The sequence below is a fragment of the Ceratotherium simum genome, chromosome 15, assembly GCF_057802395.1.
Source record: "Ceratotherium simum simum isolate JZ-2026a chromosome 15, ASM5780239v1, whole genome shotgun sequence".
Taxonomy (NCBI): Eukaryota; Metazoa; Chordata; class Mammalia; order Perissodactyla; family Rhinocerotidae; genus Ceratotherium; species Ceratotherium simum.
Window position 1 is genome coordinate 30,000,101 of NC_141914.1, and position 14,596 is coordinate 30,014,696.

At 52.2% G+C, this 14,596-nt stretch overlaps 1 protein-coding gene across 1 annotated transcript; it reads left to right on the forward strand.

Moving 5' to 3' along the window:
* The first annotated feature begins 839 nt into the window (after positions 1-839).
* On the forward strand, positions 840-9,193 carry LRRC15 (leucine rich repeat containing 15). Its single transcript, XM_004424560.3, has 2 exons — positions 840-855; positions 7,396-9,193. The coding sequence occupies exon 2, from the start codon at positions 7,401-7,403 to the stop codon at positions 9,150-9,152; it is 1,752 nt and encodes a 583-aa protein (XP_004424617.1). The 5' UTR covers positions 840-855; positions 7,396-7,400; the 3' UTR covers positions 9,153-9,193.
* Positions 9,194-14,596: the final 5,403 nt, after the last annotated feature.

The window sequence follows — 14,596 nt, forward strand, 5'->3', positions numbered from 1 at the left end:
GGAAGGGCAAGTGGCTCAGCCCAGTGCAGCTCACGGTTGTTGAGGCTCCATCTTAAGGCGAAGCTGGGAGTTGGCAGCCTCCCCGCCCCTCCAGCTCTGACTTCTTTCTCCTCCTCCCCAGACCCTCCGGGTGATACCACGAATAGAAACGGTTTCTTGTCCCCCAACAGGGGCAGCAGGGCTGGGCCTCAATGCAGAAGTGAAGGACACAGGGAGCCCCTCATTCTCAAATATGCCCCTTGACTGTCGTGTGTACCCACCCAGGGAGGGGGCAGTGAGGGGACAGAGGATGATGTCACAAGGGAACAGAAACATTGTTTTTAGGAGGGACAACCTGGGGGTAACTTTATCTTTCCTTGGAATTTAAAATAAATGCTTTTTCCAAAATGTTAACACTAGGTGAATTGGCTCAAGCAAATAAGAGTGTTCATTGTATTATTCTTTCAAATTTTCTGTAAATTTGAAATTACTTCCGAATAAAATTTTCAAGGAAAAAGACAAGAATGAATGCCTTTTCTAGAGCCGCAACGGCCAATGCAGCGAGTGAAGCCAAAAGAAACATCGGCTAAAAGAGGAAAAAGTGTTCTTTAAAAAAAAAACGTGGCAGAAGAACACCCGTTCCGCACCCCTTCCCCTTGAGCAGGCAGGTTGTGCCTCCGTCCGTCCGTTGTGCCGTCTGTCCGGGCGCGTCGCCCCTCCCCGCCACCGCGCCGACACTGCCCCCTGCGGTGACTCACGCCAGGAAGCGTTTAAATACGGGGCGCGCACGGCGAGCCCCACTCATGCTGCAGCCTTGAGCGTCCTCCTCTCGGGCTCCCTCTGGTCGACAGCGGGCGGGCGGGCGCCGAGCTGCTGGTAAGTAGGCACGCTGGCCTCCTGCCTCCTCCTCCCTCCGACCCGCCTGGAAGAACCTGGCCAGCCTCCCTCCCCTTTTTCTGTTGACCCTGCTCCCTGGGGCAGGGCTGGCAGGGTGCCGGGGGCTGTGCGCAGAACGGCCAAGTGGAGCCTGCGTTGGAGGGGCTGAGCCCGTCCTCCCACTGCCCAGCGAGCCTGGGGCCACCAGCCCCCTCTGCGGATCCCTGACCAGCCTGCTGCTCCACTTACCTTTCCGGTCCTTTGATGTCAAGCTAGGGTGCTGAGAAGATGTTTTGGACGGGCAAGATGCATTGAAAGTTGATTACAGTATCACACCGGTTGCCCATCAAGTTTACCTCTTTCTGGATACTGGCTCCATTGGGGGAGGAGTTTCTCTTTTTAAGACTAGGTTATTGGAACCCACAGCCTCTTCCCCTGCCCTTACTGTGGTGGCCACCAGTGGCCCTGCATTTGGGTCTGTCCAGGACCAATGGGGGCTTCCCGGGCGACAGCTCTGTTCTCTTTTCATAGACTTATAGTTGCTACAAAAGCGACTGCAGCAGATGGGCTGGTGCCTGGTTCGGATTTCCAATTTGGAATCCAGCTGTGGACTCAGAATTATTCCTGGTTCTAAGTCTGTGCGTGGCTTAGGCGACCCATTCTGGCAGCTTTCCTCTCTTACCAGCCAGAGGTGTCGGGGCATGGCCGAAGCTGCCGGCTTTGAGCAGGGAGAGTCAAGGCTGGAGATGAATATGTGATGAGCAGCACGTGCATTTAAAATTGTGACTGTTGTACCTTTACCAGCATCTCCGCCCAAATGCAGAGGCAGGAGTGGGGCCAAGGCACCAGCTGTGGAAAACCAGATCTTTTCTAGAATGTCCCACCCAGGCCAAAGTGTGAGAGAGCCAGTCTACTTCTCGAGCCAAATGTGTTCCCTCAGGGCAGGCTGTGACTCTCTCTTGGATGACATGTCATTCAGACAGAAGGTGCTAGATGCCTGTCTGTCGCACTCCAGCATCTCCTTTAGGATTATCTGGGATTATGTCACCGTTTCTCAGGTGGCTCCCAGATGTGTTGGTGCCACGGTCTCCATAATTTGGAAATTCTCTGATGGCTGTCACTTCTTCCACTCTGCATCAACTGCACATCTGGGGTGCATTCAGGGCCAGACAGTCCCATTTGCCTGTGGTCTTGAGTCAGCCGGGCGGGCTCTGCCGTGATGAGACAAGCATGTGAGAGAGGTCGGGGCCAGGGGAAGAGTTCTAAACAGACCCTGCAGAAAGTCAGGGCACAGAAGGCACTCCCAGGGCTGGGGGACAGTACCTGGGCTTGCTCAGTAAATGGAGGCATGCTGGGGCGTGGGTGGGAGTCGATACAGATGTGGAGAAACAAGGAGAAATGGGAGACAAGCTGTCCCAGCTTGGTCCTGCCAGCGAACACTCCGGAGGCTGTGATTTACACATGGCAATTTGCTTCCCTAAATCCTGACCACTAAAGATCGGCTGCAGCTTCTGGATTCACTGTCTCCCTGGGCTTTTGAGACACAGGATTTAGAAACTGCTTCCAAGATGCTTTGATGAGAGGCTGATCCATTTCCATCTAATTTCAGCCCCCAGGTGTTACCCTGGGAAGGGGGCTCTAGCCATGGCTTCTTTCATAAAAGTCCCATGTGCCAGCTTCTCCCTTCTCTGCTGGCAAGTTTGTCAGTATCTCCTGTGGTTTTTGCAAGCTAATTACAGCCCTGCTCTGGCCTCTGCAGGAAGCCCTGCCTCCCCTAACCCTGGGGCTGGAAAGAACTTGCTTTTTCTTGCTTATTTTCTTTTTTAAACAAAAGAACGATATTTTGGCTTTGAAGGACCATGAGAGATGGGTCCACAGTTGAGCCAGGTGGGGGATGAGGTTGTGTCTGGTCTTCCCTTGGGGCTCCAGGATGCTTCGTGTTTGGGGTAGAGCCTTGAATGGGGCTCTGTGTTGAGATTACGGGATCAACCCCTTCTGGTGACCCCTTCTGTTCCTTCCCTCCACTCTTCCAGGCCACTCAGGTGAAACTGAGAAAACATGAGCATCAAAGCAGTCTTAAGGAAGAACATCCCTCAAACCATGCAGCCTGGGAGTTGGGAGAGGCCCTCGACCATAGCTAATAATGCTGGGCAGCAAAGGGTGGATTGTATATGAGCCTGAGATCATTTTAGGATGCAAGGAGCAAAGCTATCTCTCCCCCACTTCCAAGTACTGCGCGACAAGTCCTGAAGCCTCCTGATAAGGTTCAGGGGTTCACCAAGCTCCACAGTAAGGTAGAGCCCTGTTCTGGGTGTCAGGAATCTTCAACTGACTGTGTGATCTGGAGCAAGTCCCCTCCTCCCTCTGGGCCCCTTAGTTTTCCCATCTACAAAATGACCAAATGGTTTGATCAGATAGTCTCAAAAGGCCCTCGCACCTCTAATGCCCTGGGCTCTAAGTGCTGCTTCTGGAAGCAGCCTCTATCACTGGGTTCAATTTAGCACAAACCCCAGATTTCCGACAAGGATCCAGAAAGGGCCACTGAGGAAGTGTTGATAGAGGGAGCTGGACCAGGACTGTGGCCTGACCTTCAGCCTCCCTGATCTCTCTGTTCTTGGCAGTAAATAACGCAGGTCAGGAGCGGGGTGTCCCAGCCAGTCTAGGCCTCAAGTGCTGCTTCTGAATGTGGGCTGTGGACACCTGCATCAGAGTCACTTGGGGAATCTGTTAAACATGCAGGGTCCTGGGCCCCACCCAGACCTAGGGATCAAGATCTCTGTGGGTAGACCTCCAGAAAGCCTGATTTTACTCAACAGCAGAATGAACAGTAATTGTAAGTAACATTTATGGGGTGCTCATTTTGTACCGAGAATGAGTCTGCATGCTTTCCCTATATGAACTCATTTAATCTTCGTGGCTGCAATGCTATGAGGTCACTTCTATTAAGTAAGCTTCCCAGGCACTTCCAGGTGATTTTTATGGACTGATCTGGGGGAGGGCGTGGTTACTCCCTGTTTAGTGAGCTGGGGAGATCTGGATGCTCTGAGCTTGTCAATCAGACAGTGGCTACCGATCCAGTGGACCGAGCACTAGTGGTGAGCAGCTTGACTGAGGCCAACACTGACTGTGGGGGAAACACCCTCCCAACAATTCCGAACCTGGCGTCTCCCTCAGCTGGACTGGGCAACATCTCACTTCAGATGGGGCCATGTTTAGGGAGATCTCTGTGGAGAGAGGGCACAGGCCAGGGAGGGAGATCTCCTTTCTGGGCCTCAGTTTCCCCAGGTCCAGTGGGAGGGGGCAGAACTCTGGTCCTTAGAGGGCTCCTAAGGCCCCTCTCAGCTCCTGGATCCCATGAAACGGCTATTGGCTATGTGAAGATGCGCCAATTAGGTGGGATTGCCCTGTGTGGAAAACTTTTGAAACAAGGTGGGCCTGAGAAGATGGGTATGAGTTCCTCAAGCCTCGGCATGAAGGTGGGGCTGGGCCAGATGACACTGCTGGCAGTTCAGCATGACCTATAGGGAAGGGAGGATGAAGAGAATGGAGGGGCTTCAGGCCAAATCTCCTTTCTGTCTCTGGTCAGAAGATATCAGAGCTGCCAAGGGACCTTGGAAGTCTTTATGGGGGAGGAAACTGAGGCCTGGAGAATTTACTTAAACTTACACTCCAACTTAGCGTCAAGACCAGAGTAGGACATCTGTCTCCCAGGCTCTTTCCAGAAGCTTTGCTCCGTGGCATTGAAATAAGAAGGCGTCTCCTCCCAGGGTACCTCGTGTTTAGGGAATGTGAATGATAGTATTAAACCAAAAAAGTCCCAACCCACCAACCAACAAAGCCCAGGGCTTCCAGGCTAATTATGTGTTCACTTATGAGTCATAGGCAGTTCTTGCTAAAGAGACCCACAGCTGGAGCGCCTGGTCCAAGTGCTTCTACTCCTGGGGAGGGACCATGTTGAAGTGTCCAGGTGAACTGTCTGTCTGTCCTTCTGTCTGTTCGGCTCACTGAATTCGCAGACCAGCGACACACGCCAGGCTGCGCCCCCTCCCAGGACAGGGGCTGGATGGAGTGGCTGCAGTGACTGAGGACTTGTTTGGCCACCTGGGGAGGAGGGTGTAATTAGGGCAGCGTTGTGGGTCTTTAACTGGCATTTGTCGTGGCTGCCAAGCAGCACTGGGCAGCGTGGGCTATTAGGCGGCTGTGTGCAGGGCTCCTGAGGGCCTCGGGCAGCCGTGTGCCAGCAGCACTTGCTGAAAATCCAAGGGCCCGGCTGGCTCTCCAGCCCTGCTTCTGTGGCCCTCCCTCCCCTGAGGCTCTGCAGCTGGGCTTGAGGTGGGCTCTTTGGAGCGCCTGCAGAGTGGTTGGTGCCAGCTGTGACAGGAACAAGTGCTGGAAAACAGGAAACATGTGGTACTGGGGTGGGCTCTGCAGACATGAGGATTTATAAAAAGGAAAATCTGCAAATTCTTGCAATATTTGTCAAGCAGAGTGTGGTCCATTTTAAACAACAGTGGCTCTGTTCCCATAAGGGAATTATCTTTTCTCTCCTGCTCCCAAGCCATGAGGCACCGTCCCCTGGCCCTGGGCCCTTCCTGGGGCTGGCTGGATGCCCCCTCCCCAGCTGGGGAGTGCAGACCCAGTGAAGGACTGAGATGGGTCCTCAAAGGGTACCTTGTCCCACGTCCTCATTTGCAGATGGGGAAACTCAACAGAGACGGCCCCGGGCTTGCCAGGTTATGGGCACTTAAGTTAGTCTCTGATACTTGGGCTACAACGCCATGTTGAAGCATGCTGGTCATAGGAGTAGACACTAAAAATAAAGAAGTACTAGGGCCGGCCCTGTGGCATTGCGGTTAAGTTCACACGCTCTGCTTCAGCGGCCCCGGGGTTCGCAGGTTCAGATCCTGGGTGCGGACTAAGGCACCGCTTATCAAGCCATGCTGTGGTGGCGTCCCATATAAAGTAGAGGCACATGGGCACAGATGTTAGCCCAGGGCCAGTCTTCCTCAGCAAAAAAGAGGAGGATTGGCAACAGATGTTAGCTCAGGGATGATCTTCCTCAAATAAAGAAAGAAAGAAGTACTAGCGAGGACATCACCAAGAACAATCAGAGCTTCACCTTTTGTAAGTCAGTCCAGAGGGTAAATCTCTCACACTCATACCAACGGGCAAAGACCCACACCTGTCTGCACAGACCCCTGGGAGCACAGGCACGGTTGTCCTGGTAGATGGAGCTCATATCCTTGCTCTAGGACTCAGCCTTAGAATCCTAAAGTCTTGGGGATGGACAGCTTTTATCTAGTTCAGTACCCTACCAGTTGTAGGAATCTTCTCTCCAGCTTCCTTACCAAGCAGTTGCTCAGCCTCGGCTTGAACACTCCCAGTGACAGGGAGCTTACTGCCTCTGTGGGGTTGTCCATTCTGATTTGGACAAGCTCTCTTTGGTGGTGAACTGAAATCTGCTACCCCATAGCTTCTGCACACTAGTTTTGACTTCTGGAGCCACACTGTTTTCTTTATCCCAGGGCAGCCCTTCGTGTCTACTAGGAAAGTGCTTATAGGCTCCTCGCATCTTCTCTCCTTCCATCTACTCATCCCTAGTTCCTTCAATGGATACTCAGATGTTGTGGTTTCTGGGTCCCCTCACTATCCTCTTCTTCTCCAGAAGGCCTTCAAGAGACAAGTTTGTCATTGGCCTTCTTGAAGTTCAGGGTGGAACTGAGCACAGCACTACAGGTGTGGCCTGATCAGGGCAGTGTAGAGTAAGACCATCACCTCCTTTGTTCCACACTTAATGTTTCTATTAATGCAGTCTAAGATCACATTAGCTTTTGTGGACAGTCTCCTTCCTTTGTTACCATCAATAAAAAGCCCTAAGTCTTTCTCCTGGCGGGGATGTTGAGTCACTTTCTCTGTGCCCCCTGTCGAGGTTGTTCATTTTCTGCTCTCATCTTCTGGACCTGACATTTGTCTAGACGAGTTCGTCCTTTTAGATGTGTCCATAGCTTAATCTGGCCCCATTCCTTTGCCTCTAGACTCCATTGGCCAAGTTATTCTTTCTTTTCTCCACCGTTCTACATACTTATTCAAGTCCTTAATGCCCTTGGAAAGCTTGTTAACTAGTGAAGGAAACAGATGGGAATACAGTGAATGCCATACGGGGCCAGCTGTGGCATGGCCACAATGGGGGTTGGGAAGACCCCCCCATTGGGACGGTAACCAATGCTGACTCATGGAATCTGGGAAAGCTTCCTAGAGGCGACTGCATTTGAGCTAGACTTGGAAGTATGGGGAAGATTTGGATGAGGACGAAGAGCACTCCAGGTGAGGGGGAAGTGCTTGGGCAAAGGCATGGAAGTAGGAAGGCCTGGGTCACGACGAAGAGGCTTGCCGACCAGACCATAGGGTGCATAAGTGGCGTATGTGGTGATGGGGTTCAAAGGCAAGACAGTGTTTGGCACCAAAGGTTAACGTTGGCTTAAAAACAGCTGCAGTGTTGCTGAGATGACTCTGACTCATGTGTGCTCTCTCCCCTTGCAGAGGCCATGCCATTGAAACATTATCTCCTTTTGCTGGTGGGCTTCCAAGCCTGGGGTGCAGGCTTGGCCTACTATGGCTGCCCTAGTGAGTGCACCTGCTCCAGGGCCTCCCAGGTGGAGTGCACCGGGGCGCGCATTGTGGCAGTGCCCACCCCCCTGCCCTGGAACGCCATGAGCCTGCAGATCCTCAACACGCACATCACCGAACTCAGTGAGTCCCCATTCCTCAATATCTCGGCCCTCATTGCTCTGCGGATTGAGAAGAATGAGCTGTCCCACATCATGCCTGGTGCCTTCCGCAACCTGGGCTCGCTGCGGTACCTCAGCCTTGCCAACAACAAGCTTCAAGTTCTGCCTATCGGCCTCTTCCAGGGCCTGGATAACCTCGAGTCGCTCCTTCTGTCCAGCAACCAGCTGGTACAGATCCAGCCAGCGCACTTCTCCCAGTTCAGCAACCTCAAGGAGCTGCAGCTGCACGGCAACCACTTGGAGTACATCCCCGACGGCGTCTTCGACCACCTGGTGGGCCTCACCAAGCTCAATCTGGGCAAGAACAGCCTCACCCACCTCTCACCCAGGGTCTTCCAGCACCTGGGCAACCTCCAGGTCCTCCGGCTATATGAGAACAGGCTCTCGGACATCCCTATGGGCACCTTTGATGGGCTTGGCAACCTCCAGGAGCTGGCCCTGCAGCAGAACCAGATTGGTATGCTCTCCCCTGGCCTCTTCCACAACAACCGTAACCTCCAGAAACTCTATCTGTCCAACAACCACATCTCCCAGCTGCCCCTCGGCATCTTCACGCAGCTGCCCCAGCTCAACCGTCTCACACTCTTTGGGAATTCCCTGAAGGAGCTCTCTCCGGGGATCTTTGGGCCCATGTACAACCTGCGCGAGCTCTGGCTCTATGACAACCACATCACTTCTCTACCCGACAACGTCTTCAGCAGCCTCCACCAGTTGCAGGTCTTGGTCCTCAGCCGCAACCAGATCAGCTTCATCTCCCCGGGCGCCTTCAACGGGCTGACGGAGCTGCGGGAGCTGTCCCTCCACACCAACGCACTGCAGGAGCTGGACGGGCATGTCTTCCGCATGTTGGCCAACCTGCAGAACATCTCCCTGCAGAACAACCGCCTCAGACAGCTCCCAGGGAATATCTTCGCCAACGTCAACGGCCTCATGACCATCCAGCTGCAGAACAACCAGCTGGAGAACCTGCCCATGGGCATCTTTGACCACCTGGGGAACCTGTGTGAGCTGCAGCTCTATGACAACCCCTGGAGGTGTGACTCAGACATCCTTCCGCTCCACAACTGGCTCCTGCTCAACAAGCCCAGGTTGAGGATAGACACCCTCCCAGTGTGTTTCAGCCCAGCCAATGTCCGAGGCCAGTCCCTCATCATCATCAACATCAATGCTGCTTTCCCTAGTGTCCAGGTGCCAGAGATCACCGATGTGCCCAGCAAGCCAGAAACGCCACGGTACCCAGACACGTCCAGCTACCCTGACACCACCTCTATCTCCTCCACCACTGAGTTCATCAGCCCCGTGGACTATACCGATCTGAACACCATCGTGACCACCAATGCCCACAGCACGTTGGGCATGACCCAGGCCCAGAGCGGGCTGGCCATTGCTGCCATTGTCATTGGCATCATTGCCCTGGCCTGCTCCCTGGCTGCCTGCATCTGCTGTTGCTGCTGCAAGAAGAAGAGCCATGCAGTCCTGATGCAGATGAAGGCACCTAATGAGTGTTAAAGAGGCAGGCTGGAGGCAGGGCTGGGGAATAGTGGGACCACCGGAGGATCGGGGACTTTTGTCATTCCGCCTACACCTCTGGGTCCACAGAGCCATCCCCTGCTCCCTGTCTCTAGTCCCCAAGAGAAAGGTGCCGCTACCCTTTGCTGACCTGCCTGGTTCTCCTGTTTCAACGGGAGAACCAGCTCTTGCAGGACCTTCTTACCGCCAGGGATGTTCAACTGGCCATGGCAAAAACCCTGTGGGGTTTCCAATTCACATCCCTGGGCTTCCTTCAGGAAAGCTCCTCCTCCAAAGTCTCACCATCTCTCCTCCAGGAATAGCCTTCCCTGGGCCCGCACCCCTGCTGGCCTCTGTAGACTCAATTATTACACGCCTGCGCACTTTGTGGCAATAATTCTCCGCTGGGACCGCCCATCTCCCGAGTATTATGTAAGCTGATTTCTCTTCTTTTGCTCCTCTCGTTTGTGGCGTGGCTCTACCCTGTCCCCTCAAATGAAAAGTCTCTCTCGATTTTCCACTCCTGAAGGCAGGGGGAGTTCTCTCCTCAAAGAAGGCTTCAACCCATTTAGCTGGTTTCTTAAGAACTGCCAAGTGCCCGGCTTTCAGGTTGCTATGAAAGAGAGAAGGAAGAACGATGCCACTCAGTTCCTGGAGACAGAGCCATCCTCCCTGTCTCTCTTGTGCTTTTCATCTGGAAAAGGAAGAAAGGCCCCAGTGCAACACATTCAGCCTTTTACAGAATGTGATTTCCCAACTGCAAACTTTGCTTTGAAAATTTTAGTCCTTTAAGGAATAGAATAGTGTTGAATTTCTGACCCCTAAAGACATTAAGATCAGCTTATTGGTACTCGGTGGAGAAAGGAGCCTGGTACTTGGGGGTCCTTGTGTTCACCCCTAGGATTTTTCTCTTTTAACTTTTTATTGAAGTATAACATACATACAGAAAAGTGGGAGCATGGTAATGTAGAGTGCGATGGATTTTCACAAACTGTGCACACCCATGTGATCAGCATCCAGATCAAGAGAAGGACATCACTAGTATCCTCCATCATGGGCTGTTATTGGAGAAGACTGGGGCTTGTGGAAATGGCATGGACTTACCTGGGAACTGGCTCCCCGTGAGCCAGGGCGGGCCCCCCCAGTGACCCCCCAAGCTAGCCCTTACAAAGTCCCAGCTGCCAGGGCTGGAGGAGAAGATGTGGGTACACTCAGGCCTGGACAGGAGATTTTACTAAATTCCCAGACCCTGAGGCACCCAGACTGGCCAGGTCAGAATGATCTCGACTACAGAGGCCAATGCAACCACACACTCTTCCCTGCTGACATGCTGTCTGCTGCTCATTGGAGATCCCTCTGCCTGGGCCTTTTATGGGCATGATATGCCTATATCTGTTTTTAATTTTCACTCTCCATTTGGGGGAAGTTAAATAGCTCAGAGATGAGATCCTTTAATTGAACAGCCAAGTGTAATGGAACCCAGCAATCCCTCTAATGTCGTGGTAAAATTCTCCATCAACACTACAGTCAGCTAGAAACTGAACTGCAGAATTCTCACGTACAGCAGGCAACATCAGGGTACATGGTAGGTCACACTGGGTCAGGGGCTCTCTGGAGCTCCTCCTGCCTGTGGTCTGGTTGTAAGAGTTGAGTAGTTTGGTCCAGGGTTATTCTCCTTGAGTTACATTCACACAAATACCTGCCCTTGCTGCCCAACACACATATTCACACAGATAAAAAATTATGCTCATGGAAATGCATCTTTCTCTGGACAACTGGCCTACCACTTTAGAAGTAAAAGTAGTGAAACGGAGAATTGTAGGTGTCCATGTCTGCCCAGGAAAGAGCTGTAGCCAATGCTATAAGGATTTGGAAATCCACCATCAATCCTGACTGGCTCCTACTAGTTCCCTCTGCCCCACAAGACAAATAAGAAATTCCCTGGGGCCTTAGCAGCATGATGGTGACAGGTCCCCAACAAAAAGCGTCCAGGAAGTGACGTGTGAGAATTAGTGCACTTTGTAGCTTTTCCCTCTCTGTCCCAGGAGTCTAGGAGAGATGGGGCCTGTCAGAGGCAAAAGACGTCATCTTTCTAGGGTAAATCTGGGTCTCCAAATGTTTTCCAAATATTTTTAGCAACTGGTGGACATGTACCAAGGCTTGAGAGGGCCCAAAAGGAAGTAAGCCCAGGGCTTGGGGCATGAGCATTGTACCACTGATGGTGGCCTGCCATATTGATCCTGGGGCCAAAAGGGGAAGCTTGGCCTGCTTTCCTCCAGACAGGAAGCATGGTTTGGCACTGCATTCCTCAAGGTGCTTCTTATGAGTCAGCCCCAACGTCTCATTGTGCAAGGGCACAAGTGGGCCACAGATGGCAGAGAAGTGAGGAGGGAGTCCTCTTCATCCAGAGTGCCCTGCCAATGTGAACCTAGAACCCATGGGTATTTCCGGCATTGGCCGTGACACTGGAGTAGCTTCCTCTCCGGCCCAGAATATCAACATGTCCCCAGGCCAAAGGCTGGCCTGAGGGCAGCTGTCCTCAGATGACGCCAGCAGGAGCACCCAGGTGGGTTGGTGGACCCTTCTGAGCTTGCCCGTTTTTTCCTCCCGTCAGAGTGGATTGGATGGAGCCTTCGGGCCTTCTCCTCCTGGGCAGGCCTTTTGGCCTCTCGGAACCATATTGTCCGGTCAGGGAGCTGCCAGAAAAGTTGGGTGGAATTTACTTTCCAACTGGACGATGCATTTGCTCACTTCTCAGGGGTGGAGTGAACCACTTGGCCCCCAAAAAGTTGAGGTAGGGCACAGAGTTCACTTTACCTTTCCCGTTTGCTCCCTGACCTGTAGGTCACCTTGCCAGTCCCAGCAGCCTCCATATGGTGTGGAGGGTCAATGTTGGAAGAAAGATAATAAAAGCCAATTAGAACCACTGTCTTCCAAAAATGCTCACTGTGCATAGGTACCTTTAAAGCGCTTCACAGGCCTTTTCTTTTTAACCCTCACAATGCGCTGGGCATGAACACTACCATCATACCCTTGTGACAGAGTCTAGAACCTCTTGTTCTTCTGCAATGTTATTCAATGCTCGATGTATTCAGGCTGTGGGTTTTCCTTCTCTCTTCAGACTTGTGAAGACTGAAGACTTTCATGGCCTGTCTTGGGCTTTCATCACTAAACCAAAGAAAATGGGAGTCACTCTTATTGTTCCTCTCAGCCAGTGGAACCCCACTTGGTACTGTGTGAGTCGAAAGCTTTATATATACAGGAAAAAATTAAACTCACCCATCCCTTAAAGAAAAACTGGCCCCTCATGGAAATTGTTGGGCAGTGTATATATTGTTCCTCCCCTTTAGAATTTAAAGGCACAACATATTTCTCAGAACTCTTCACGGGCAACAACACAATTTCCACAACCTTTCAGATAGTGTAATGCAGTTTTAGGAATCTATTTCCAAACTCAGGAAGCTTATGGAGAGCAGACAGCTAGAGCTAACTAGATAACTAGAGTTGGTAAACAGACATTGGCTGTATCCTAGGCTTTAGCTATAAACCACTCAAAGAATTCAGCCCACGGATCCCACAGTCAGAACTGAATCTGGGTTGTTGCGCTGGTGGTCTTGGGGAGGAAGCCATCGCTGTGGTTCAGAGAGGGTGGGCAGACACTCCTCCAGGCCAAACTCCTTCCAGTCCAAGCTTCCTCCTTCACCTAAGGAAGGATTGTTCTCACCAACCCATTGCCTTCATGCTGCCTGCAAAAGTAGATCACGTTTGCCTCGCTTAGAGAATCATTGCAAATAGTCCCAGGTGCTTGGTGATGCATTTAGAAACTTCTAGGCCCCTGGGGTTTTATAGAGTGTGAGCCCTGGTGGGCAGGGTTGGGGGCCCGTCTTTGCTGGATGCTGCTTATAACAAATTTGGTGTACAGAATCAACAATAAATGGTATACACAGGACGTATGTGCTCTCTCTGGACGTCTTAGCTAGGGGATCTCACACCTGTTGATTCGACTCTTGTCACATGCGTGCAAGGTTGACACGGACAATCCCTCACAGAGTAAAGATTCCAGGCTGGGAAAAGGACTTTGGAGAGTGAGTGGGGACCAAAAATGAAATAACAGATGATGTCTATAGGCCATTGTGGCTGGAAGGGGCCTTAAGAATAGGTTCAACCCAGTTTTTACATGAAGAAAGTGAGATGGAGACAGGAAATGAATTTCCCAGAGTCTCCTAGTGAGCTAGTGGCTGAGCTTGCACTACAGCCAGGCCTCTGGACTCCCAGGCTGGGGTTTCTTCTATGTCACTATGAAGTTCACTTGGCATTCATTTAACGTGCACGTGCACGCACAGGCACGCACACACACACACATACACACAGGCTTAGGTGGGTAGGGCCATCCTGCACACCTCTGGACTCCTATTACTGGTTAGCACCAGGCTCAGTGAGTCACAGGCTCTCAGAAGATGCCATCTGAGTGAAGGTGACACCCTCCAGGTGTCCAGGTGTCCCCAGGGCTCTTTCAGGTCTCCAGGGTCCAGGAGCTGCCACGGCTGCTGGCGCAGGTCCAGTGCTTAAGAGAGGGGTGATTTCCTCTACTGTCCCTTTATCCCACTGCTATGCCCAGTAAAGGGGCTTCAAACCATATTTTTGTGGGCTCTTTTAGCTCTTAGGTCCCTTCTGCCAGGTGTAAGCCCTTCCCAGGAGGCTGGCCCTGGACATTGGTCAATAGTGTGTTCACTATATCACAGCTGGACTCCAGCTTCAATGACTGGGGCGGGGCCTTGTTGTCCCTCCCTACTCACTGACCCTGTCCACTCAGACAGTTGCTGGAATTTTGGATAATGGGGAAAGGAGTTGGAGTCTTCATCCCATCTCCCAGAAGATCCCTGGAGTTTTTAATGCGAACCTCCCCTCCACACGTGCACACATAAGCCCAGGGTCCTTCCAGCTGCAAATATCTGCAGTGTGATTTTACATCTGTATGCAGGAACACACACACACATACGTACCTCCCCAGGCACTCTGTCACACCCATGCCGCAGATGAGAATGCAGAGTCTTGTATAGATGAAATAATTTGCTAGCAAGTCGAAGAGCCAGGATTCAAACCCGGATCTGTTGAATGCCAAATTTCTCTTGTGCACCGTGACATTGACTGACAGACAAGATCTCTTTCTGGAGGTGAGTGTTGGTGCCTTAAGAACCTGTTCAGAGCACAGGGCAGATGGGGCTGTTCCCCCAGCCTGGTTGAGTCTCCTGCAGAGGTACGCCACCTCCCCACCAGCCAGTCCTCGAATCTGCCATCCTGCCCCTGCCAGCCTGGGTGCTCCTGAGGGTGGGGCCGGGAGCATGTTGTTCATAGCCTTTCTCCCCTCTTACATGATCCCACTCTTCTCTGCCAAAGGGTGGATTTGTCATATGTTTCCATTGAAAAATTCTTCTTCACTACAC